Raw genomic sequence first — 25,352 nt, 5'->3', positions numbered from 1 at the left:
AGTTCCAGTGTCGCGCTTAAGAGGCCCCTGCAACTTCAAGAGGCCTTGGACTTGCTGGTCTCCGCTTCGGTGGAATTTCGGTGGAATCCAGGGTACTAGAACGACCTTGGGCCACCTCCAGGCCCGGGAGGAGATGGGGCGGTGTTGAAGTCACTCGACATCACGCTGGGCGAGGTGGAATCCCTGCCTTTCCCCCGCCGAAAGGATTCCTGTGGCATGGGGGTTGATGCGGTCTGGGGACTCGAGGGGGCACTTTGTTTTAAGGTCACATGGACTTTGGGGTTCACCAACATCTGAGCGCTGATCCATTCCCCGCAATACCTGCCAGTATTGAACAATGCATGCTGGGACCTGTAGGCGCCATTCACGAGGCGGCTAGAAGGAGGTATAGGGCGATTGGTACTTACCTTGGGGGCGGAGCAGCTCTTCATCAATCAGGAGGGGGCAGGATACTTAATCCGGGATACACGCCTGCTTCTTGTTTTGCTACACCCTCGGCACTGAAGAAGGCACAGACACCGAAATGCATTCGCCACAATGGGTGTTTTGAATCGCTATGGCTTGTGGTTTGAAATAAAGGTGCTTCTCACGTTTCGCCTGCTGTGGCCTCTTTTTGGAAGAGTTTCTTGGACATATATATATATATATATATATATACACATATATATATATATATATATATACACATATATATATATACATATATACATATATATATATATATATATATATATATATATACACACACATACACACACACACACACACACACACACACGCAGGTCACGTGGCCGTTACCAATTTGAAACATATATAAGACAAATGGGGGAGCCAGGCACAACTCATAATAGGGAAACGGCTGACCGTTTCATTTAATTTTATATTGATTAAAAGCGTAATTTAAACCACTGAGGTAATTTCCAGAACAGTTGTACTGTGGGATTTCTATTCCTAAACATGATTCAGAGACTGGGGTCAGTCGGTTGTCACCTGCCTTTAACCCAGTCAGGCTAATTACTCGGAACAAAATCCATCTGATTAGAGCCGAGCGCATTTTGCAGCCCCTCCGAGGCATCAGATTAAAGGGAGGCCGAGCAGCCGACGCACATTCGATCAAATATAACGCTCTGACTGACAGCTGCGCAGAGCTGATAAGGGGCGCTGCGAACGCAGATTAGAAGTGCAGGGAATGTGTAAAGTGTGCCCCACGCGAGTACTGTATTCTGTTAAACAAGCAACGCATAAGCGGCGCGTCCACAGCTGTATTTCAGACTTTGTCAGTGCAAACGGCTACACAAACCTATCCAGAAGGCAAAGAAAATGTGTGTGCAGATTAGAATTACCTGCCCCATCGGATTGTAAATTGAGGTGTTTCAACTGGAGGTCTCAGCTGCTAAAAGGAAGCTCTCTTGGTGAAATACTGAGTTTAAGCATGTAGGATCTTGCGCGAAACGGAGCTGAAGGCACAACGTGTGCATGTCGTGGAGCAAGCAGTGTACAGAGCCCGGGAGGCAGCAGAGCTCGGGTGGGCGGAGGAGGGGCAGGTGGTGACCTCACCGCAGCGGCTTGGGAGGGGGGGTGAACTGCGTGCCGTTTTCTCTCCTCAAACAGAGGCGCATGATCTGTTCCTACAGGCTCAGAGAGCCGGCGTGGTGCTTGCTCCAGCCATGAAGGCAGCATGAAGGAGCCTCAGATAACAAATCTTTTATGACCGAAGGAAAGCAGGCCATCGTATCCGGAGGGGCGGTCCAAAAATCTGACAGGGCGGCAACCAAAACCACTCCTTTTCAATGGGAAGCCAGCGTTTACCATAAACGCTGATGCTACCCAATGAAAAGGATGGGCGGGGCTTAGAGTCCCCTTTTTCAAACAATATCGCTCGCTGAGGCGAGGCAGCTTTGCTGCTCCGCCCACGCGAGACCTAAAAACGTAGACACTCTGGTGTAACCTTCCCAGTCAAAGACTATGTGGAAATGGTGGCCCCGTTTTTAACGGGCGACTATCTTGCAAGAACGCTGTGGCAGATCAAAATGTTCCATTGTAGCCCCATAAAGTGTGCTGCTATTGGACTAATGTACTATGTAGTAATTGCACCTATACAGCACTTATTACCCTGGATGAGGTGTTGAAGTGCTTTTTCAATGGGTAAAAAAAAAACTGTTAGTGGATTAATCTAGTAATTATTATTAATGGTGTAAGGGTGACTCCTCTCATTAATCAGATATAAATGACCTTTGCAACTTGGTTCAATGCTTCTTGACCATTCCAACTATAGAGGACTCAACTGGTAAGGGTCTTTAAGTGTAATTCTAGGTCAGGACCGCAGGCGAGTATTATCCTTTTTCCTTCTTCGCTTTAATGTAACTTCAAAACACTGCAGCCATTAAAACACAACTACATTTCCCAATAACACCAGGAAACCAACAGCAAATATTTGAGTCCTTTCTTAATGTCCTTGACCAGGCACCCATAGCATCCTCTGACTCTTCCTGTTCCTTTTCTTTCTTCGCTGCTCGGCAGCCAGTTAAGTGGGCCTTTTTTCTTCTTTATGTCTGTTAAGTGATTAAGTTCAGTGCAAGAGAAGCACTGTGTGATTGTGCGCGGAAGCAAGTCTTGTTTCTTTAGATACCCAGTGGTTAGTCGAGAGACCGCTACTGCGCTCCTTACGGAACATGAATGCCCAACATTACTGCGGAGCGGTCCACCGCCCAATAGGGGGTGCTGCGGGGCTGCCACGACGTTCTGGCCCGCGGTGTGCATGTCCCGTCTGGGAATTCAAAAAAGCTCCGCACAGCCAGATACTGCTCGCGCCTCCCCGGCTGCTGAGTCCTCGCCCAGCAAACAACTGGTTCTGTACTCTCTCCCGCATTATTGATGCAGACAACACGCAGGGGTAGGTAGTGGTGCGGTGCACCCAGGGATCGACGCCCAGAGGGGCCAGTATTGTCTGGGCTAGAGTGGCCTAAGTGGGGACACCTCTACCCGGGAAGCAGAACCCTAAGAACAGTGAGGGTGTTTGGTGTGTCCCAAGGCTCATGCCTAAATAATGGTTTGCCTTCTGGGACACCCACATTTTTATGGCATCACCTCAGCCCGTAGTGCTCACACCCAGCGAGTTCTGCTCTTCCTTTGCCCTTGGGCTCCACTTATTCACGTTAGGACCTACCCTACTTCCCTTGCTATGGAGCATGAGACATACGAGGAAGACTACTCCCTGGCCTACCTCCAATGGGATGACAACTAATGAGGTCACTGACACCTCCCCTTACAGGGAAGTAAACAACCTGATGGCCCTTATGGAGCAGAGATTGTCAGAAATAAAGTGCAAGAGTGCACAAAGATTGCCAGTCTGGTTCTGTCCCTGCCCCGGGTAAGGTCCCTCAGGAGGATGCGGGTGAGGGTTCCCCACCCCCCCAAGAAGAAGTGTGAGGAGGGGGCGGATAAGGACACGTTCGCGCATCTTAAGCAGGCTTGCCTGGCCAAGTCTTTCCCACTGGAATTCCCACAGGGCCTTCCCACTCCGATACGGATCCTCCCCGCCCAGATTCACCTCAGCCTCAGGATGGGGACTCCCCAGAGAAGTCTGATAAGGAAGCAGGTTCCTCTAGATCTTGGCAGCCAACGAGCCATGAAAACCCCCCACTCTAAGCCTCTCCCTCCCCCGTGTTTTCCCAGGGGCCACTCGACCGGCCGCTTCTCTTCCCTCAGGGCCGGACTGAGAACCAAAACCGGCCCTGGCAAAGTGCTCGGCCGGCCCCCTGGGGGTGCGCCCGAGCTCTTTGCAGGGGCCGGTTTTCGGCCGATCTGGTTTACAGGGCCGATTTTACAGCTATGCTGCAACAACGGCCCTGTAACAAAAACGGCCCCCAGGGTCCAGAAAACGGCCCCCACCCTTGCGGCGCACCGGGGGATTGCCCGGTGCCCGCAACGGCCAGTCCGGGCCTGCCCCCAAGTAAAGGGGCAAGGCTCCGAGCGCGGGCAGTATCAGGCTAACCCACGTTTCAACAACTTTTACGAGACAAGAGGGCAAAGCTTCAAAGGCTGCGGAGGATAAAAGTGCAGCAGCAACAACAAATCGAACGGTGAGTGTTATTCACTCGGCGCAGCTAAGGTGGAGGGGGGCAGGGGGGCAGGGGGGCGGTTGGCTTTGTTCCTCCCAGCCTGGGCAGGCATTACAGTGGATGCATGGGTTTTGCAGATGGTCCAGGGGTTTCAGATAGAGTTTTATGGTTCCCCCGTCAATACACCCGCCCCATTTCCTTTTCTGCCCCCTGTGAGAAGTTAGCCTGGCATATGATGTCCACTAGTTCTAGTGTGCATAAAGAAACAGTGTCCTGATTGGTAAGGATGTATGGACAATTAATTGCGCATGCAAACAGCATTACTAGCAAGGGAGCGAAGGAGAAACCACATTGATTCAAAAAAGATAGTTAATCATCTTTATGTTATCACAAAAGTCATGGTCAAAGAAAATACAGTTAAAGGCAGCACTATATAAAATGAATTTAAGACAACCAAAGAACACTTGGTGCTTGAGAGTGAATATGGTGAAGGTGGCGGCGCAAGTGAAATGAGTGAACAGCAAAGACGGCGCACTGTGACAAAGTGCAAGTTATTTACAGTGAGTGGCTCTAGGGTAGGTGACAACGTGGTATCACAATACATAGGATTTTTCAGATTTGTTGTTGAGCCACAGGAATAGAGTACGCCAATTAATACGCAGTTAGGTCGACAGCGTTTCGATCCCAGTGAGTTCGGATCGTCATCAGGACTGGGTTGTCTGAGTCAGGGAGTGCTGCAACGAAGGGAAAGGGGGGTCAAATTTGGGAGGAAGGGGATGGGATGGGGGGGGAGGGGGAGGAGAGAGGTATTGGTTTTGGGCGGTGGTCACAAGGGGTTAAGTGCTACGGTGCTGTTAATATACCTTAGTATTTTCCGTATGAGGGGAGCGCTCATGCATGGTTAAAGCTGTCCCATCCTTCGGTTGGGGGGCATGTGGATAGCCCTAGTTCTCCGAGGTGAGGCGATATAGGTGTGGCCTGTAGGCACTGCAATTGAGGAGGGAGACAATGATGTAGCCCGTATTCGCCAATTGACAATTATTTATCGTCTATCTGACAATGCCGATGGTTTACAGTGAATAATTGCCTATTATAGGTCTACAGGACATGCATGGACATGGAAAGAAAGAAAGTGGTATAAGTACCACGTGAGAGCTAGAAAGCAGGCCTAGGGCCTGTAGAATCGCTGGGGCTACACTAAACAAGCAAGGGTTAGGAAGCAGGAGACCCACGGGAGCAGCATCTGACGAGGAAGTATTGATCAATTTCATGGTGGTCACAAAAACAATAAAAGAAGCACTTTTTATTAAATTGAAAAACATCAGACCCAATAAGAAAGGCTGATTTAATAAAAGATGCACAACTACTCATTCTAAATTGAAATATGCTTTACAAAAAACAGAAAGGGACGCCCAAGAAATTGCAACCCTCAGAAGGGAGTACAACCTCGCCATAAAAGATAGAAAGGCAGAACTGAAACAGGATCTCTGGGACCAACTCCATAAAAGCTGTACCCAAAAAAAATCTCTGCTTTTTGGGCCATTATTAAATCTCCCTTCCTTTCCGATGAGACTCTCCCAAAATTGATGTGGCCATAGATGAAAGGGCTTGGGTGGAGCATTTTAGCAAGAAATTTGCGAAGAGAAACGATAAAGAGTACAGACAAGTAAAAACTCCCCCTGAGCAACAGTCTACTGTATAACCTATAGTCCTTGACGCACAAGTTACTACTTGTGTAACGATATATCTGTAAGAGACATTAGTTAGTATTAGATTCCTTACCTTAGAATATCCCCAGGCGTCAGACTGGATCCGGAAATTTTTGCGTAGCAGTACCCTTGCGCGTCGGTAGGCGTCGTCTGCGGCTCTGCGTCCGTCGTCGTCGCCGTGATGACGTCGGAGTACTTAGACGCCGCCTCCGCGTGCTGACGTCAGTTCTTAGGCACAGCTTTTCCGCGCCAGAAACGCAGAGCCATGCTAAAAACCAACACTGGTGCATTGAAACTAGGGCCCTGAAAGGGGGTAACCCTACCCCTAGATATTGGAACGGCCAAAGAAGCCATCCCTCCGGACTTGGCTGTCCAGGCAGTAGTGTCTTGCAAACGTGTGCAGCGATGCCCACGTAGCTGCCTGACAGATGTCTTGTAAGGGCACTCCCCTGCCCAGGGCAGTGGTAGTCGCCGTGGCTCGGGTGGAATGAGCCCGCAATCCAACCGGGGGCTCCTTCCTAACCAAGGAGTAACATGCCTGGATACACAAGATGATCCACCGTGAGATGGTCCTCTTGTGCACCGCTTTCCCCTTCTTCGCGCCCACGTAACCAACAAAGAGTTGGTCATCCACCCGGAACTGGCGTGTGCGATCCAAGTAAAACGAGAGCGCACGTTTTGGGTCCAGACGGTAGAGCCACTCTTCCTCTTTAGAGGGATGTGGTGTGGGAAGAAGGTTGGCATGGTGATAGACTGCCCGATGTGGAAGGCCGTGACAACTTTGGGCAGGAAAGATGGCTTAGTACGCAACACCACTTTGTCCGGATGGACAGAAAGGAAAGGTGGAGTACAAGAAAGGGCCTGGAGCTCACTCACTCTCCTGGCAGAGGTGATGGCAACCAGGAAAGCAGTATTCAAGGTCAGAAGGCGAAGAGGACAGTTGTGAAGTGGCTCAAAGGGAGCGCACATCAGAAAGGTAAGAACCAGGTTCAAGTCCCACTGAGGCATCACAAACGGAACAGGAGGGAACGTGTGTGTGATGCCCTTAAGAAATCTATTTACAATAGGGGACTTGAACAAAGAAGGTTGATCAGGCAGCCTCAGAAAGGCTGAAAGGGCAGAAAGGTAGCCCTTGATAGTGCCCAGAGCAGAGCCCTGCCGGGCAAGAGAAAGAAGGAAGAGAAGAACCTCAGAAAGAGGGGCAGCAAGGGGATCCACAGCCTTTGCTGTGCACCATGCCACAAATCTGTTCCACCTGCAGGCGTATACCGACTTTGTGGAGGGACGCCTGGCTGCCAGAATGACGTTACAGACTTCAGGAGGCAAGTCAAATGGCCTCAACTGTCGCCGCTCAATCTCCAAGCATGGAGGTGGAGACTGGACACGTTCGGGTGGAGGACCGTCCCCTGCTGCTGCGACAGAAGGTCCTCCTGAAGAGGCAGACGAACCGGGGGATCGACTGACATACTGAGTAGCTCTGGATACCAGTACCTTCGAGCCCAGTCCGGAGCCACAAGGATGACTTGAGCCCGGTCGCGCTTGATCTTCTTCAGCACTCTGAGCAGAACTGGTATAGGCGGAAAGGCGTACAGTAGACCGCAACTCCACTCGCGACGAAAAGCGTCTCCGAGCGAGTGCCGCCTTGGAAATTCCAACGCGCAGAACTGATGACATTGCGCATTCTCTTCGGTGGCCAACAGATCTAACCAAGGCTCTCCCCATCGCTGAAAGAGGCCTTGCGCCACGTCAGAGTTCAGACGCTATTCGTGATCCATCATGCACCGACGGCTGAGCTCGTCCGCCCTGGCGTTCAGCGAACCTGCCAGGTGTTGAGCCACCAGGGTCACACCCTGGCGTTCCAGCCATTGCCAGAGGCGCAGAGCCTCCTGGCAAAGGGTCCACGACCCCACCCCGCCCTGTTTGTTGCAGTACCACATGGCGGTGGTGTTGTCCGTGAACACCTGCACCACACTCCCCCGGACAGAGAAAGGAATGCCTTCAGTCCTAGACGAATCGCCTGCAACTCCAACAGGTTGATGTGGAGCCGGGCCTCCGCCGGAGACCAGCGGCCTCTGATCTCCGCCTCTCCCATGTGGCCTCCCCAGCCCTGGAGGGACGCATCCGTCACAACTACGTGCTCCAGGTGGGGAAGGGAGAGGGATCTGCCGCTGACCCAATCGCGGTCCGTGAGCCACCACTGCAGCTGTCTCGCAGTGCCCTCCGAGATCAGGACGTGGTCGGACAGGTTGCCCTGATGCTGGGCCCACTGAAACTTCAGGTCCCACTGCAGAGCCCGCATCCGCCACCTGGCGTGATGCACCAGTAGGATGCAGGAGGCCATCAGCCCCAGAAGCCGCAGCATCAACCTGACCGAGACCCGGGATAACGGCTGAAAGATGGGAATCCGAGCCTGAATATCCCGGACCCGCTGCTCAGGTGGATAAACCCGAAACCGCGCCGAGTCGAGAACCGCTCCGATGAAGAGGAGCTTCTGAGAGGGGCAAAGGTGTGACTTCGGCACGTTGATGGAGAACCCCAGCTGGTGCAGGAGGTCTGCCGTCGTCTGGAGGTGGCTGACGACTGTTCGGGGCGAGCCCGCCTTCAACAACCAGTCGTCGAGGTAGGGGAAGACTGAAACCCCTAACCTGCGCAGATGAGCTGCGACCACCGCGATCACCTTTGTGAACACCCGTGGGGCGCTGGTAAGGCCAGGGGGAGCACGGTATACTGAAAGTGCTCGTGGCCAACCGTGAACCGCAGGTAGCGCCGGTGGGCCGGCAGGACGGGGATGTGGAAATAAGCGTCCTGCAAGTCCAACGCTACCATCCAGTCTCCTGGGTCCAGGGCAGCTAGGATCTGAGCCAGGGTCAGCATCTTGAACTTCTCCTTCCGGAGGAAGCCGTTGACATTCCTTAGGTCCAAGATAGGGTGCAGGCCCCCTTTGCCCTTCTTGGGTACCAGAAAGTAGTGGGAGTAGCAACCACACCCTACTTCTGGCCCAGGAACGCGCTCGATGGCCCCCTTGGCCAAGAGGGCCGTAACTACCTCCTGCAGAAGTCGCAAATGATCCCCCGATACACAGTGGTTCTGCGGTGGCATGGCTGGAGGAGTCGCCTCGAAGGGGAGGGAGTAGCCCCTTCGGACGATCTGCAGCACCCACCTGTCCGAAGTGACGGAGCGCCAGTGGTGGTGGTGATGGCGAACCCTGCCCCCCACTGGTGTCACATGGGCCTGAAAGCATGGACTAGGAGGGTTTAGAGGCGGATGCTGCGGGGGAAGGTGTGGACTGACCTCGCCGTTGTCCCCGACCGCCAGGACGGCGGTTCCCACGGCCGCCACCGCGTTGGGTATTACCCTGCGGAGCGTGGCTGGCGGCACGTGTGGGTACACCCCTTCCGTGGCCACGAAAGGAATGAAAGGCAGCCGATTGCTGGCGCGGGGCCGAGAGGCCCAAGGACTTGGCCGTAGCCCTTAAAGCGCATGGTCTGCCTTGTCGCCAAAGAGGCGACTGCCATCGAACGGCATGTCCATCAATGTGTTCTGGACATCGGCCGAAAAGTTGGCGGACCTCAACCAGGCGTGGCATCGGACCGCCACCGTCGTTGCCATCGCTCTACCCAGTGAGTCGGTGGTATCCAGCCCACACCGTATTGAATATTTGGCTGCGTCCCGACCCTCCACAAGGGCTTGGCCGAGTTTGGCCCGTACCTCCAACAGACACTCTGGCAGCACTGCCGCGACCGTATCCCACAGAGAGTGGGTGTAACGGCCCAAGAGGCATGCGGTGTTGGAAGACCGCAGTCCCAGACTAAGGGACGAGAAGATCTTTTTGCCGTACTGCTCGTACCTCTTGGATTCCCTGTCCGGCGGTGCCGATGGGAACGCGGTCTGGGAATTGGAGGCCTGGATGACCAGGCTCTCAGGGGTAGGGTGGGTGGACAGGAAACATGGGTCGCCCGGGGCGGGGCGGTGGCGTCTGGCCACTTTCCTATCTACGGGTGAACCCGTAGCGGGCTTGGACCAAGTGCCCAGAAGAACGTCGGTCAAGGCCTCATTAAAGGGCAGCAGAGGCTCGGCCGAGCTTGACTGCGGTTTAAGGACCTCAATGAGGAGGTTAGTCCTCACAGCCGCGACGGGGAGCTCAAGGCCCAAGGTCTTGGCAGCCCTCATCAACACCACACTGCAGGTTGCCCCCTCCTCCGTAGCCACGGTAGGAGGGGAGACAAAACCAGTATCTGGAGAGGTGTCCAGGCCACTGGCCTCCCCAAGGTCACCTGCCCAGTCCTCATGAGACTGACACTCTCTGGTCAGAGGGTCCTCAGACCCCTCCCAGTCCTCTTCATCACCCATCTCCTGAAACCCAGGGTTCTCAACCAATGGGGCCTGTTCATAGAAGTGAAACTCTCCAAACGACGTCTGGAGCGGCGCCCATCGGGGCCGTCCTGACGCCGGAACAGGAACGAAGGAGGCACCGGGGACGGCGCCGCCCGAGGACGGCGCCGGAGGCGACACCTGATGGTCCGACGCCGGGGAGGTCGTAAGGTCCACCGGCGACGATCCAGACCCCGAAGAAGGTCTAGCGGCGTCCCGCGGCGCCGGGCCCGAAGGCGCCGGCGGCACCGAAGCAACTGGACCTCGCGGCGCCAGGCCCGAAGGCGCCGGCGCCGCCGGGAGAGCGGGTACCTGCGGCGCCGGGCCCGAAGGCGCCGGCAGCATCGGGGACGAAGCACCCGACGGCGTCGGGGCAGAAACCCCCGACCCGCTAGGGGTCCCAGACGGGTCAGCTGGGCCCGAAGGTGCCGCGGAGCCCGTCGGAGAGAGTTTCCTCATGGCCATGAGGAAGCGCTCGATCTCCTCCGGTGTCGCGTTTAGCCCAGGGACCGGAGGGTGTGGAGCTGAACGCAGCGCCCGCGACTCCGACGGAGCCGCGTGGGCGGTGTCACCCGAACCCCCGGCCACATCGCGCGAGCGTCGGGGGGAGTCCTCAGAGCGATGACGCCTCTTGGACTTCTTGTGCTTCTTACCCGACGACGACTTTGACCCGGAGGAGTGCGGCCTACTCTCGGAGCTGTAATGGCTCCCAGCCCATGACCTGTCCCTCGACCTCCCGTGGGACCGAGACCTCTCGCGGCGCGGGACCGACTGCCGGAGTTCGAGTCGCCTGCGGGACCGCTCCCGCCTGGCTTTCGAAGAGAGGGCCCGGCAGTTGGAGCAGGCCTTGTCGTCGTGGTCGACGCCCAAACAAGTTAGGCACAGGTGGTGAGGATCCGTGACTGACATCAGGCGGTCGCAATCCTCGCAGTGCTTAAATCCGGGCATCCCTACGGCACCAATCGGAGTCGAAAGACTTCGGGAAATTATCCAAAATTTATCAAAAAGTTAGTCAAAAAGTGACTAGGGTTACTGCTTTTTCCAGATCTGCGCTTGCTGGCGCAGAAAAAAGAAGAACTGACGTCAGCACGCGGAGGCGGCGTCTAAGTACTCCGACGACGTCATCACGGCGCCCACGACGCCGACGACGGACGCGGAGCCGCAGACGACGCCTACCGACGCGCAAGGGTACTGCTACGCAAACTTCCGGATCCAGTCTGACGCCTGGGGATATTCTAAGGTAAGGAATCTAATACTAACGTGTCTCTTTCAGATATAGCCCACAACAAAGTAGATCTGGCATTAAAGAACAGTAAAAATGGGAAGGCCCCAGGCCCGGACGGGGTCCCAATTGACTTTTTTAAATCAAACCCCGACCTGTGGACTCCGATCCTAACAAGGGTCCTGCAGGCATCATTTACTGTAGGGCTCTTGGAATCATGGTCAAAGTCGATTTTAATACCCATCTTCAAACAAGCATTTACAATGCAACGGTTTCGCCTTTGACAAAGTTAGAGCTATTGGCATTGTAAATGACAAATTGTTTATTTGTGTGTTGGTTTCGAAAATAGATAAATAAATGGCATTGTCATTTATAATGTCAATAGCTTAATCTTTCGCAAATACGAGACCTATTGCATTTGCACCCCCACACACACACAGAGCCGCACGCACACACAGCCACACCGAGACCCCGCCCCCCCCCGTACATTCCTAAGAGAAGACCAAAACATGCCAGAGAAGTCTATAACATCACTGGTACTCGGTATTGGTAAGTGGTAACAAACCCAAATTCTAGGGTCAAAAGTAACAGAAGGCAACAAATCACTGTTTTACTAAGAATGTGTATAGTCGAAAAACACAGTGTAGTGAAATTTCAATGGTTAAGATGCGGTGTAGAGAGGACTAGGCAGAATGGGGTGCACACAAACTAAAACAAAGGTGCTTATTAGGGAAAGGTTGTGTGTGAACACATGTACAAATGTGCACTAGAATTAGTAAAGGTGATAGCAGATGGCGCGCTGAAGAGCTCATGGGCGCCTATCAACTGTGGAGATAATGCGGAGCCGTAGGGCATGGGCACTCACTGGGTACGTCCACTCGTACAAAGTCGCTGGTAGGGGGAAACTCCTGTGTGCACAAACATAATTATGCATGTACAGTATAACGAATGGCACGTAGAAAAGGCACGTGGCTGTAGGGTGCGATCTGGAAAATGGCAAAGAGACAGTACATGGGCATGAATGCGGATAGGGAAACATGCAGCAGTGCAGTATGACGAATGACCCAGGGAAGAGGGAGCGTGAATGACGGAGACAGTAGCGGAGCAAGGAATAGAGATTGTGTGGAAACAGTAACGGCACTGTTAAAATGCACATACATATGATGACGGGTGGGCCTGCGCCGTATTCCTGTTCCCCCGCCCGTTAATAGCTCGTTCGGCCGAGATGGTGTGGCTCGCTGGGCACCTTCTGCCGCAATTAACGCTCAGGCTGCGATACCAATGGCCTCCACTGATCTTGCCTCAGGCCCGTCGCGGCTCAGCGCTCCCGTGCCCGTCCTCCAGCGGGCCAATGTGTGCTGCAGTATAGGTAAGGCGAGCCACCGTGCGGATTGAATAAATGCTCCGCTTTCGGAGCTTCGTGAACTCGCCGCCGCAGATCCTTTGGGACATCGGCGAAAGGATCGGGTTACCCTGTCACAGATGGTGGCCTGCTCCCTGGCACAGTCGCTGCAAGGTCGGGACACACTTTGCAGCATCTTAAACAAGCTGCCTGGCCGCCATCTTCGCCGAAATGACGAAAACAAACATTGAAAAATAAAAAAAGTAAACCCGCCCACCGCCGCAATGACGTTCTTAAAGGGGCAGGATGAGTAAAAATCGCCGGAACGCCCACGAATCTGGTCCGGCCATGACGGACAAATCTCTGTTCCAATGGCTAGCCTCCATTTATGGAGCTAGCCAATGGATCCATGTGCGAAATAATTAAGCTCGCATACAACATTTATCACGAACAATAAAGTAGGTCATCAGCTTGTTTTCAGAAGAACACTTAACACTTACTATTGCTGAGATTCCAGCCATGCGCACTGCATTTGAACTGGCAAATGAGATAGAGGATTCAAACATATCGGACAGTCAAATGTTACAAAATATGGGACAAACTATTGATCAACATCAAAAAACAAAATTTAAGAAGCAATCCAGATTTTGTCCAACGCTTTATCCAGGCAATAAAATTGACACGTTCTTCGAATTAGTAAATGCAGACCTTGAGAAAATGAAAAAAAATGCACATAAAGGCAAAAAAGAAAACATGTCTGTTGCAGAACGAAAAGCGCTACAATCTTTAATGGAAAATGACTCACTTGAAATCAAACCCGCCGACAAAGGTGGGAATATAGTCGTAATGGACAAATTAGACTATATACAGGAAGCCACACGCCAACTTAGTGAAACTATAAACTATGAAAAACTTAAGAAAAATCCAATCAATGAACTGATTTCGGAATTAAACGCTAAGTTAACTAAATGGGAAAATCAAGGACTATTAACAAATCAGGAAGTACAATTTCTAACTACTGAAGATCCTGTCATGCCCACAATGTACTTTCTGCCTTAAGTGCATAAAACCTTAAAGAAACCTCCGGGCAGGCCCATTATAGCAAGCTGTGGCTCATTATATGAGAATCTTTCCATCTATGTAGACCACTTTCTGGCACCAATTGTCCCCACCTTAACATCATATATAAAGAACACAGGAGACTTTTTACGGAATGTGATGAACATCGCATGGGTTGATGGTTACAAACTTGCAACCATTGATGTAGTATCTTTGTATACTTCGATAACACACAATATGGGCCTAACAGCTATGGAATTCTTCCTGAAACAAAAACCTTTGGAAGAACTACAACACTGGCGGATGATTAAGGAAATGACAGAACTATGTCTTAACAACGTTTTCCTTTTTAACAAAACATACTATGTCCAACGATGCGGAACCGCCATGGGAGTTGCATTTTCACCGAGCTACGCCAACCTAGCAATGGGTTGGTGGGAGAGAACAGTAGCTTGGAGGGAAGAAAATGATCACCATACTTCAAAAATTACAATTTCGCTGCGTTTCATCGACGACTTGTTCCTCATTTGGAACGGAACCGATGCAGAATTCACTGAGTATCTAGAAGTACTAAATAACAATGAAATGGGGCTGAGATTTACATCAGCATTCAGCAACAAAGAAATTGTATTTCTAGACACTAAGGTCTATGTGGAAAATGGACAATTAGAAACTACAGTTCATCGTAAGAGTACTGCAACGAATAGTATTCTACACGGTGAAAGCTTCCATCCCACTAACCTAAAAAGGAGCATTCCCTACGGTGAATTCATCCGTATGAAAAGAAACTGTTCTAATACAAAAGAGATGAACCAGAAGAACAAAGAAACTACCAAGATATTCCTCCGAAGAGGATATAAATATAATGATGTCAAAAAAGGTGAACTTAAGGCAAGAGACTTAAGTAGAACACAAACATTGATCAATAAAAGGGAATCAAATGTAACATCTCTAAAATCTGAACCGATCAGGATGATTATCACGTACAGTAAAGAAAGTCAAAAAGTAAGGAATATACTCAATAAATATTGGAACATAATTCAGAAAGATCCTGATATTGGAGAACAATTAGGCAATCACCCTCTTGTGACATTTAGGAAACCACCCTCACTACAAGATAAATTAGTGAGAAGCCATTTTGAGATGAAAAAGAAAAATGATTGGCTCACATCAAGACAGAAAGGATTCAAGAAATGTTTCCAATGTAAAGCCTGCACTATAGGTGAATCAATCAAATCTTTGAAAGATCCTCAGGGAAAAACATTCAACATAGAAGAAACCATCACATGTAAGACCACGCATGTGGTTTATATCTTAACATGTGCTTGTGGTAAGAATTACATTGGAATGACTACTTGTCCATTGCATAAAAGAATCCTGGAACATATTAGATCAATTCAAAATGGAGACATGTCCTATGCAATAGCCAAGCATATGTCACAACATAAAGGAAAAACTTGGAAAGACATACGATACAGTGGAATAGCGGCAGTACTTCCAAATGAAAGAGGGGGCAACAGAAAACTGCAATTAAAGAGACTGGAGGCACGCCTAATCATAAGATTGCAAACAAAAATGCCTAGAGGATTGAATATGGACGAAGAGATGTATGTCCACCTGTGAACTATTAAATTGAGGGAACTGTAATTAACATAGGAGCAAACAGAATGAAGAAAATGGAGAAAGAAAAGTAAAAAGACTGATGTAAAAACCATGACCCCCAGGACTTTGTTTTCACTTACTTATAATTTTCATGGGCACTTAGCCCATTACGAACAGACAATTAACAAAAAATTGGTCAGATTATTTTTGAAGTCGCATATGGCACTTAGCTTATACTGTATTAATTGCAATATTTATAGCATAAATGTTTACTTAAAGGAATTTATGTTTATTGCTTATCGGTTGAAACCCATACTAGGGTGAGATAGGAATTTTCTTATACTTTAACCGTATTACGAAGACTTCAAAATATAATATACTGTATAACCAATATGTGACTAAACAAAGTGACTAATAGAAGCTTAAAATGTTACAAAATTAAGATTGTACATACGATATTGTTTCCAATTGATATTTGAAACTACCTCCCCCAGAATGCATCATTATATGCTGGTGGGTGGGAAGGTATATAAATTAAAAATAGTCGATGGACTAGTGGCAACACTGATCAAGACCTGCGGTCGAAACGCGTAGGTGAAGGGGGCTGTTTGTAAGTCTCTGCACTAATAAACCCTAATCTATACACTGCGCGAGTGCGGACACCAAGTTCTTTTTGGTGATTAATATATATATATATATATATATATATATATATATATATATATATATATATATATATATATATATATATATATATATATATATATACACACACACAACACATATATATTATATGCACATGCACATATATACACACATTTATATACATGCGTATATATACACACACACACACACACTATATATATATATAAATATATACACACACACACACAAACTATATATATATATATATATATATACACACACACACAAACATATATATCGATCTCTGGCTTCGGGAAACGGACTTTTGAGCGAGTAAAGTATAATACAGCAATTGCAAGGGTTCGATGGGCCCGGTGCCACTGCACCTGCTGCACCAATGCCAGCTCCTCACCTGGATTCACTCAGGTATGGTACATATTCAGATTTAAATGGGGGTGCGCAGCACCTCGCAGCAATGCACTTGCCATGCTGCCCAAGATCAAGACGTAACCTGGAGTGAACTCTGTGTTTTGATTGGCCGCAAAGCATTAACGTACCATGGCCACTCTCCACTGGATAATAGAGTTGGCAAAACGCTCAAAAAAGATAGACATAGAACAATAACTGCCGAATAAGGTGTGCTTCCACGTCAACGAGCCTAGGCCCCAAATACTGTACCGTTTTACTCTCCAGATGTTATTCGCCATCTTGACCACAGATCACATTATTCTCGAGCCCCTTGTAAGAGTCTGCGCGGGGTGGCGGGATCTGACCAGTGAGGTACGTGCAGTTAGGAGACACATTACAAATTAAAGTATCCGGTTTCAAAAAGAGTTTTGTTTCCGCTTGGTGAGTTTACACGCTAGCTTGTGTACTCGAAACGAGCGCGGTCTCCCAAAAAGAAAGGAGAGAGATAACGAACGCATCGGAGTCACCAACCGCTGGGACAACATCTGGCCGCGTAAATAATGCCAACTGACTTGTGCAAAGCACCAGCAAACCTAACATTGCAGAAGGCACTGCTACCTGGGAGATGTGCGTTTGGCTGCTTGTGGTGGTTTAAAGGGAGGGAGGTGATGTTATGAAATGTGTGATTTCCCAAAAGTTAATTAAGCGACTGTTATGTCTAGTGGGGTGAGGGAGGGCATTCATAATAAATGCTCCGCTTTCAGAGCTTCGTGAACTCGCCGCCGCAGAACCTTTGGGACATCGGGGAAAGGATCGGGTTACCCTGGCACAGACGGTGGCCTGCTCCCTGGCACAGCCGCTGCAAGGTCGGGACACACTTTGCAGCATCTTAAACAAGCTACTGCACGGCCGCCATCTTCGCCGAAATGACAAAAACAAACATTGGAAAAAAAAAAGTAAACCCGCCCACCGCCGCAATGACGTTCTTAAAGGGGCGGGATGAGTAAAAATCGCCGGAACGCCCACGAATCTGGTCCGGCCATGACGGACAGATCTCTGTTCCAATGGCTAGCCTCCATTTATGGAGCTAGCCAATGGAACAGAGGGCGTATTCCAAAGACACATATTATTCTCATTAGGTTTTCACCTGCGTGAAAAAGCTGCGCAGTGCGCAGCTTTCACTTAAGCGAAACCTAAAAAGGGGACCGTCAACTAACATCCTGTTACAGACCAATCTCAATGCTGGATTCCCTAGGTAAAGTGGCGGGCCGAGTCATCCTTGAACGCCTCCAGCAGTGGGCAGACGATACCGGGATTTTATCTGACCTACAGTTTGGGTTTCGAGAGGGGCTAGGGACTACCGAACAAGCTCTTAATCTGACCCTGTTAGGCAAGTATGTTAGTGCAAAAGGCTGGACCCTCCATATGGTGTATGTCGACTTGTCGGACGCCTTCGATTGTGTTAGTCACGCAAAACTTTGGTCAGTTCTATTAGAAATGGGGTAGAGCTGAGGCTCGTAAATTTTTTGCGTGAACTATACTCAAACGCTACAGCCAGAGTGTGGTATGGGGTAAATGGAGAGTTAACTGCGTCGTCCGGCGTGGAGAGAGGGGTGAGACAGGGCTGCGTCCTGGTGCCCTTTCACTTCACACTCTATACTAACGGCCTGGAGCGGGACATGGTCAAAGGGTGCCAGGACCTCCCGATAATAAATAGCCCAATTCAGGCCCTACTCTACGCCGAGGACGCTATGATATTGGCCCGCACCTCTGTTGAATTGCAACGGGCCCTTGACAGATACGCAAATCTGGACTTAAACATCAACATCAAAAAGACCTTTGTTATGTCCTCGGGATCCAGTAAGAAAAGAACAAAGGGTATCTTTCTGAAAAATGAAAAGCTTGAGTGTGCTGAAAAATACCCATGCTTAGGGATTACTATCGACCATAAAATTACTTGGAAACCGGCAATCGAGTCCAGAAAACCTCTCTTCATGAGAGCTACCTCTGCTCTGGTAAATTTTGCACGAAGGTTGGGAAGAAGGCCCCCTGTTGAATTAGTAGCGATATGCAAGGCCAAATGTTTAACTGTAGCGACATATGGGGCAGGCGTGTGTGGCTATGAAAATATAGATGCCCTACAAATGGTTGAAAACAGGTTTTTGAGGTATCTTCTTGCAGTTCCTCGGGGTACTGCGACGTACTCATGCCACTTGGAACTGGGCCGCTCTTATCTGGACGATATCTTCAAAATACAACCACTCCTCCTGTGGCATCGTATATGGACATCAGACAACCACTTTTTCCCAAGGGTTTATTATGGATTGTATTTCCCTGGAAAATGCTAATAAGATTGGGTGGTTACGTTACATTAAAGCCTTTTTGTACGATCTAGGCTTGGGAAAATATTTCCATTCACCCACCTTAATCCTTGAGATATCCAGGAAAGCATTCCAGGCACGGTGCTTAACGCACTTAGACGAATTGCGATTGGACAAAGAGACCAGCAAATCATCAACTGTGCACAGTTTGGCTATACAGACCACATTTTCTATTCAACCCTATTTAACTTTTAATACCACTAGTTATGAGAGATTTCTGTTGACTCGGTTTAGATTACATTTTTTTCATCGACTGGTCACCTTTCCAAAAAGAAACGACTGGTCAACAGCCTTACCACCTTATCCATGTGACTCTCTCTCTACCCAGGCTACCATTCACACAATTCTATTCTGTAAGTTCTATAGTGAGCCTAGAAAGTCCTGGCTTATTCCGGTATTAAAACACATGGGAAATAGGAGATGCCGTCCCGCATTGCTATCTTTACAGTTTTTGGAGGAGGAATGGTTAACAAAGATCATAATTAAATTCTTAAAGTTTATTGTTCGTCATAGATTAAATTTGGAATAGAGTACTACCCTCCTGCCTAGGATTTTAAGTATATCTATGTAAATACGAAATAATGTTGTCTTTAAACTAGCCTATTCCATAAATCACAAGAGGTTTTTTAATCTAAAGTTTATCATATAGTTGCTTTTAACTTACGGAATCTTTTTTATGAGATGTAAAAAGAAAAATCCTTTTAAACTGTACTTTTATGGTTTTGTAAACAACGAAAACCGAATAAAGTTATTTTTGATTTGATCTCACCGAAACGCAGCGTTGACTTTGTTTTCTCGTGATATATTCGATTGTAAAATTTATTTTAAGATGAATTGTTTTTAACTTTGCTAGTGCATTTTTATGGAATAAAATGTGATATGTCCCATTCAGCTTGATTTCCGTGTGGTACTGACTCTTGTAACTATATATTTTATGCTCCTATGTATTCTTGATTCGGACTTAAGTCACAGCACTGTTTAATACCCATGATCCAAATTAATCTATATAGAGAGTAGGGACTTTTTGTTTTTGTGAGGGTCCTTCGCAAGCCAGTGTTTGACGAAGGACAAGGCGTCCTGCAGTGTGCTCCTGAAGATGGACAACGTATCGGCTGTCAGGTACATTAACCATCTCGGGGGGGACGAAGTCCCAACCAAGCGTTGGCGGATTTGGCCAAGGATCTTTGGACTTTTGCTTGTCACATAATGTCTCCGTGACGGCAGAGTACCTCCCAGGGGAGGTCAATGTAATAGCGGATTGGTGCTCCAGGAGCTGGTAGGACATGACCCTCTGGCAGTTACATCCCCAACCTTTCAACGTCTCCGCAATCAGTGGGGTCCATTTTCAGTGGACCTCTTTGCGTCACTGATGGACCACCAGCTCCCACGTTTCTTCAGGAAACCAGATCCCCTTGCATCAGCGACGGATGCTTTACTCCAGGATTGGTCCATGGAGGTGGTCACCCCATATTGGAGGTCTCAAGTGTGGTTTCCAGTTCTTCTGAAACTTTCTTGGGATTCTCCAATCCTTCTACCCCAAGATCCTTTTTTTCCCTTAAAGACCCTCAGGGCGATCCACACCCTCTAGTCCAGCAAGGTTGGATGCCCTTGATGACATTGCGGATTTCAGGCATCTTTGGAGACTCTCTGGCCTATCGGCGGAGGCTCAAGCATTACTGGGAGCAGCTTGGGCTGACAGCACTAACAAAAGGTATAAGTCTACCTGGACCAGATTGGTCCGTTGGTGTGTTTTGGCGATCACGATCCCATGGGGTGCGAAGTGGTGACTCATGAGTTTCTTGGCCTCGCTGGCAGCACAAGGCCTGGCTTATCGCACTGTCAACTCCTATAGGTCAGCGATCTCAGCCGGGCACCTCCCGGTGGAAGGAGCCCCGTTAGGGGCATACTCTCTGGTCTGCAAATTGATGCAGGTATACGTCTTTCACTTCCCCCAAAGCCCAGATACTCCTCTTTGTGAGACATAAATAAAGGATTGCACTTGCTTCAATCTTGGCAGGCTAATAGACACCGTTCCCGCAAGGAGCTTTCTGCCAAATTGGCTATGCTTTTATGTTTGGTGTCTTGTCGACGTGTTTCAGATGTCAGAGCTCTGGACAATACTGGTCGTGTTTTTGCCCAGAAGGGTTCCGTTTCACATAACACGGAGAACTAAATCTGATTCTAGAATAGTGTCCTATACAGCTTTCGACCATTCCCCAAAGCTGTGCGTCAGATGCCTCAAGGAGTACGAGAGCATGACGGAGGAAACTCGCCCGCCGGGTGAGCTCCAGCTTCTGATTTACTTAAGAAAACCATTCAAAGCGAATTCACCAACAATAGCTTGTTAGGTCAGATGGGTGATGCAAGAGGCGGGCATTAATGTCTTGCAGTTTGGGGCACACTCTGTTCGAAGAGCTATGGCCGCCAAGGCTTTTTCTTTGGGCGCCAGATTAGAAGATATTCTAAATGCTTCGGACTGGTCTTCAGACTATGTTTAAAAGATTCTATTTTAAACCAATCGTGAACATGGCGTCGTTGGTGGTAGATAAGCTTTGAAGGAGCATAAGCCTTGCCTTCGGTCCTGACATAGAATGAAAAATGTCCTAGTAATCATGACGGAAAGTTTCAATTCTATTAATGACGCAGAGGCGAGGATTATTCCCACCCTAGGCTCAAAGAGACCTGTACCCACCCACATTTGCAGAGGTTGTATAATTACCCAAGCATGGTTACGGTTGTCTCCTCGACGTATGGGATAAGTATTGTCCTTGGGATTCCACATTAATGTTCTTCGGTTCACTGAATACTGTTGATTTAAGCTTTGGTGCATTGTATGCTTCATGCTGTTTGGAGACTGAAGATCTTTGGTGTCAGAATGGTCGCAGTCAAGAAAGAGGAAGGGTACTGGCAAAAGCACGCCCTCGTGGACCATGAACATCACTGTTTGGAGGACTGAGAATGCCCTATGGACTATAACAGCAACAGAGCCTGTAGTTTTTTGTTAAAGTTGAATTTGCTGAGCATGGAAAAAAGAGCATAATTCTCCCCTCTACGTCCTTAATAGAATTGAAACTTTCAGTCATGAGTACCAGGAATTTTTTCATATTCAGGTAGGAGGTGAAGACACTTTGCAAGCAACAACTACAATTTCGGTCAGGGTGAATCACAAATTAACCTGTAGGGTAAATTTACTTGTGCTTATCAAAAGCAGTCAGGCTTAACAAGAGTCAAAGTGTAAATTATTCACGCAGCACACTTAACAGTAACAAGGAGAAAACGACGCAAGAAAAATCTCACACCAATTTAGAAAAATAAGAGTACATTTTAATAAATAAAATAACAAACATCCAATCAGTAGAACCAGAAATATGAAATTTCAAAGTTTCGGATAAGTATAGTGCCTAAAAGCACAACGCGTCACTCGAGGCCACCTAGTCGTGCAAGGTCAGGGGAAAGTCACAAGTTCAGGCCAACAATTATTGATGCCAGGCCGGATAATGGGACCAGGTTAATCCCACTGAAGTTACTGTCTCAAAGTCTGACGCGAAGAGTCCAATTCACACTGGCTGAGGCCACAAGGAGCACACAGAGCATCGGGGATGGCTGGCGCTGTAGACAGAGTGAAAAGCAAATCAGGTGTCGCAGGTGGCTGTGCTGGAGCTCTGGGTTGGCAGTCACCATGGGCTGTCACTGCAGTAGTGCAAAGTGCGGATCTCGCTTGGTCGGTCAGCACTGGCAGTCACTGTAGTTTGAAGAGCCTGGCTCACCGGAGCTTCACGTTGGTAGTCAATGCATAAAGGTGTCTCTGCATAAGGAGCCCAAAATGTCAGCATGTCTCAGTTTAAGAAAGCACTCAGATGCCAGCCAAGGGTTCAGGCCCTGGGGAGCAACTCTTAGAAACCAGGGGCTCGCTTCAGCAGAGGCCAGCAGGGCTCAGGCAAGTCTATTTGCAGCAGATCAGCTGGGAAGTTGCGAGAAGGCATCAGGAGCTAGTGACCTTGTAGCTGAGAAAAGGAGGCCAGCCAGGTAGCCCATGGAGACACTTTGGTGACTCTGGAATTAAAGAACAGGTCCAGGCTTCCTTCATCAGGCAGTAAGGCAGTCCCTTCTGCAGCACGGCAGTCCTTCACTTACCCAGAAGTGACCTAATGAATGGTTTAAGAGGTCCAATATTTATACCTGGTGTCTGCCTTTAAAGTAGGGGGTTACTCTCTTTATTACTCCCACCTCTGGTGTTGGGAAGTTTTTCCCTTCCCCTGTCAGGGCTCCCAGTAGTCTAGAGTGACAAAGAGTGGTGTCAAAGTCCTTTGTGTATGTGCTGGATGCAGACCTTTGAAATCTTAGTGGGACAGGGAACAGCTCTGCCCCAACCATCTGGCAGGATGTCCCATCCTGCCCACATCTAGTACCCCCTTTGTCTCACTGTCTGGGAGGAATACACAAAGGTCAACTGCACAAGCACTTAGTGGGGAAGTGCATAAAGCCCTAAAGCCATCAAAAACAAATCCAGCAGAACAGGAGCTGTGAAGGCAAAAGGGTGGGGGGGGGGGCCAGGGGGGGGTTCTACCAACCAAGTGTGTCAGGTCTAAGAGCATACCCAAGACTTTGATGGAATTGACTTTCATCACCCCTACCATAACAGGATGTCTCCCACATACTAGTCATATGGCCTACGTGTATTGCTCAAGGAACAGACTCAATTTCGCCTAAAGTGCCAGAGAAGAATGGTTACATAACTAATAATACATTTGTATATTTCACATATACAATCACTTTCGTAGTTACAGAAACTGACTTTAAGAAAGCTAAGCAGAAACAATATGATGAGAATTAACAAGATATCCCAGACTATAGAAACCATATGGAACTGGAGAAGGAAGTGAAGTGTCAATGGCGATTTCCACTTACATCACTGTCTCAATAAACTGCTTCTGATCTTCTGGTACATTCACTGGCGTCTTTTGGGAGTTGGGAGAGATGTAGGACATGGAGCTTGCACCATTTGACTGGGACCGCATCTCGTACTGCTCTCGTAGCTGTCTTTCCTCTTCCTGATTTAAATATGGGATTCCTAAAATGATAAACATGGAAATTTTGAAGCACATTTCAGACTTTTGTGGAATTCCCAATTGTAAAAATATTAATTTACAACTTCATTTATGAGATGCTTCATACTCTGAGAGGGTACCAAAGTCCTTCTGGTGGACAGATAGAAACCTAATCAATACATTTTGAATATTGAGTCATAGCTCAGTGGAATGAATAACTACATTGATTCTCTGCCCCACTCAGATAAACTGCCACATTAGGCAGCCACAAAATGAAGCATATTTCAGAAATGTTTTGTAAAACGGGAAATAATGGGGCATGTGAACAGAAATCAAAACTGAAACAATAAATCCCTACATTAGGAGGACAAACACTGTCAAGGACAATAGGCCTACCTTTAATGAGCCAACACATGTAAACAGTCATTCACAAATGCCTTCAACAAAACACCAAGTAAGGGGAGGAAGCCCACCATGAGTGTTCCATTTTTTTTATCTATTTGCCCATATTCTACAATACACTTCACTGTGGAGCAATCCTCCTTACATTATGTCCAACTGATAACAAGGACAGCCTTCTCCAAATCATAAACTTTATTTCAAAATGACTCGATCAGCCCAGCCAGTGCGTTTTTTTCTATCAAATTCATCAAGACTGTACAAATATACACATACAATTTAACACATTCTTTGGTATCTTTGTTCAAATATGAACATTTTGGTAAGACTGCAGCAGCCTAAAGAATAGACTTATTTGCATGTAACCCTGCATCATTGGCTACCAAATGTAAATAAACCTCAAACCTTTATAAAAATAGGTCCATCATCTGAAAATTCTGCAAAACACCTCAAGATGTTTACTGAGTGGGCCTTTTAAGCTGGCATGTCTGGGTTCACCATTAATCCCACAAACCATTTTGCAAAAAAAAAAATCTTTGACATCAAGAGCGGTCAGTGGCTGAACGGGCCCAGAGTTAACTCACTGCAATTCTTGACCTACAAAAGACAAGTACTAGAGACCCCATTTCTATTGGCCTTGGCCTATTGTAGAGAAGCTGGATTAATCTGTGTGGCTAAACATACCATTTAACAACCTCCCACAAGAAATAGCCAATCAAGTGGCTTAACCAAATGGCAAATTCTTTAATGATCTACTTTTGACAACCAAATACAAGAAAATGTTGAGCAACTCGGTCATTTCAAGGATATCCTGAAGTGTCACAAGCACACTCTTTCCAAATGACATGTGCCTAGAAAAATGCCAAGGGTGCATTAAGTCCTGGCTCAAACACTATCACAGATTTGGGAACAAAAATACCTGTGGAGGGACCACATTCTTGCAGTGAAAAAGAAAACTAATGGCAAAGAAAGCATCATTTGCTTATTCGATTTTCTGAAGCTATGCAAGAATATAGTAGAGCAATACATCCTAGATGGGTAGAGCTCGATTTAGGACATACCAGGTTCAAATAATCATGTGATCCTTACATATTTTTACCATCAG

The 25,352-nt window shown here is 48.2% G+C and overlaps 1 protein-coding gene across 2 annotated transcripts in view; it reads right to left on the bottom strand.

Annotated features, from left to right (window-relative positions):
• The window catches only part of PARN (poly(A)-specific ribonuclease), a 637,089-nt gene that overhangs the window by 519,980 nt on the left and 91,757 nt on the right, over nucleotides 1-25,352 (bottom strand). For both annotated transcript variants that reach the window (XM_078663093.1, XM_078663092.1), the window contains exon 7: nucleotides 23,709-23,871. In XM_078663093.1, the coding sequence (XP_078519219.1) occupies nucleotides 23,709-23,871 (163 nt within the window). The remainder of the gene's footprint in view (nucleotides 1-23,708; nucleotides 23,872-25,352) is intronic.

The sequence above is a fragment of the Lissotriton helveticus genome, chromosome 10 (assembly GCF_964261635.1).
Source record: "Lissotriton helveticus chromosome 10, aLisHel1.1, whole genome shotgun sequence".
Lineage (NCBI taxonomy): Eukaryota > Metazoa > Chordata > Amphibia > Caudata > Salamandridae > Lissotriton > Lissotriton helveticus.
This window is presented reverse-complemented; position numbering and strand designations above follow the sequence as displayed.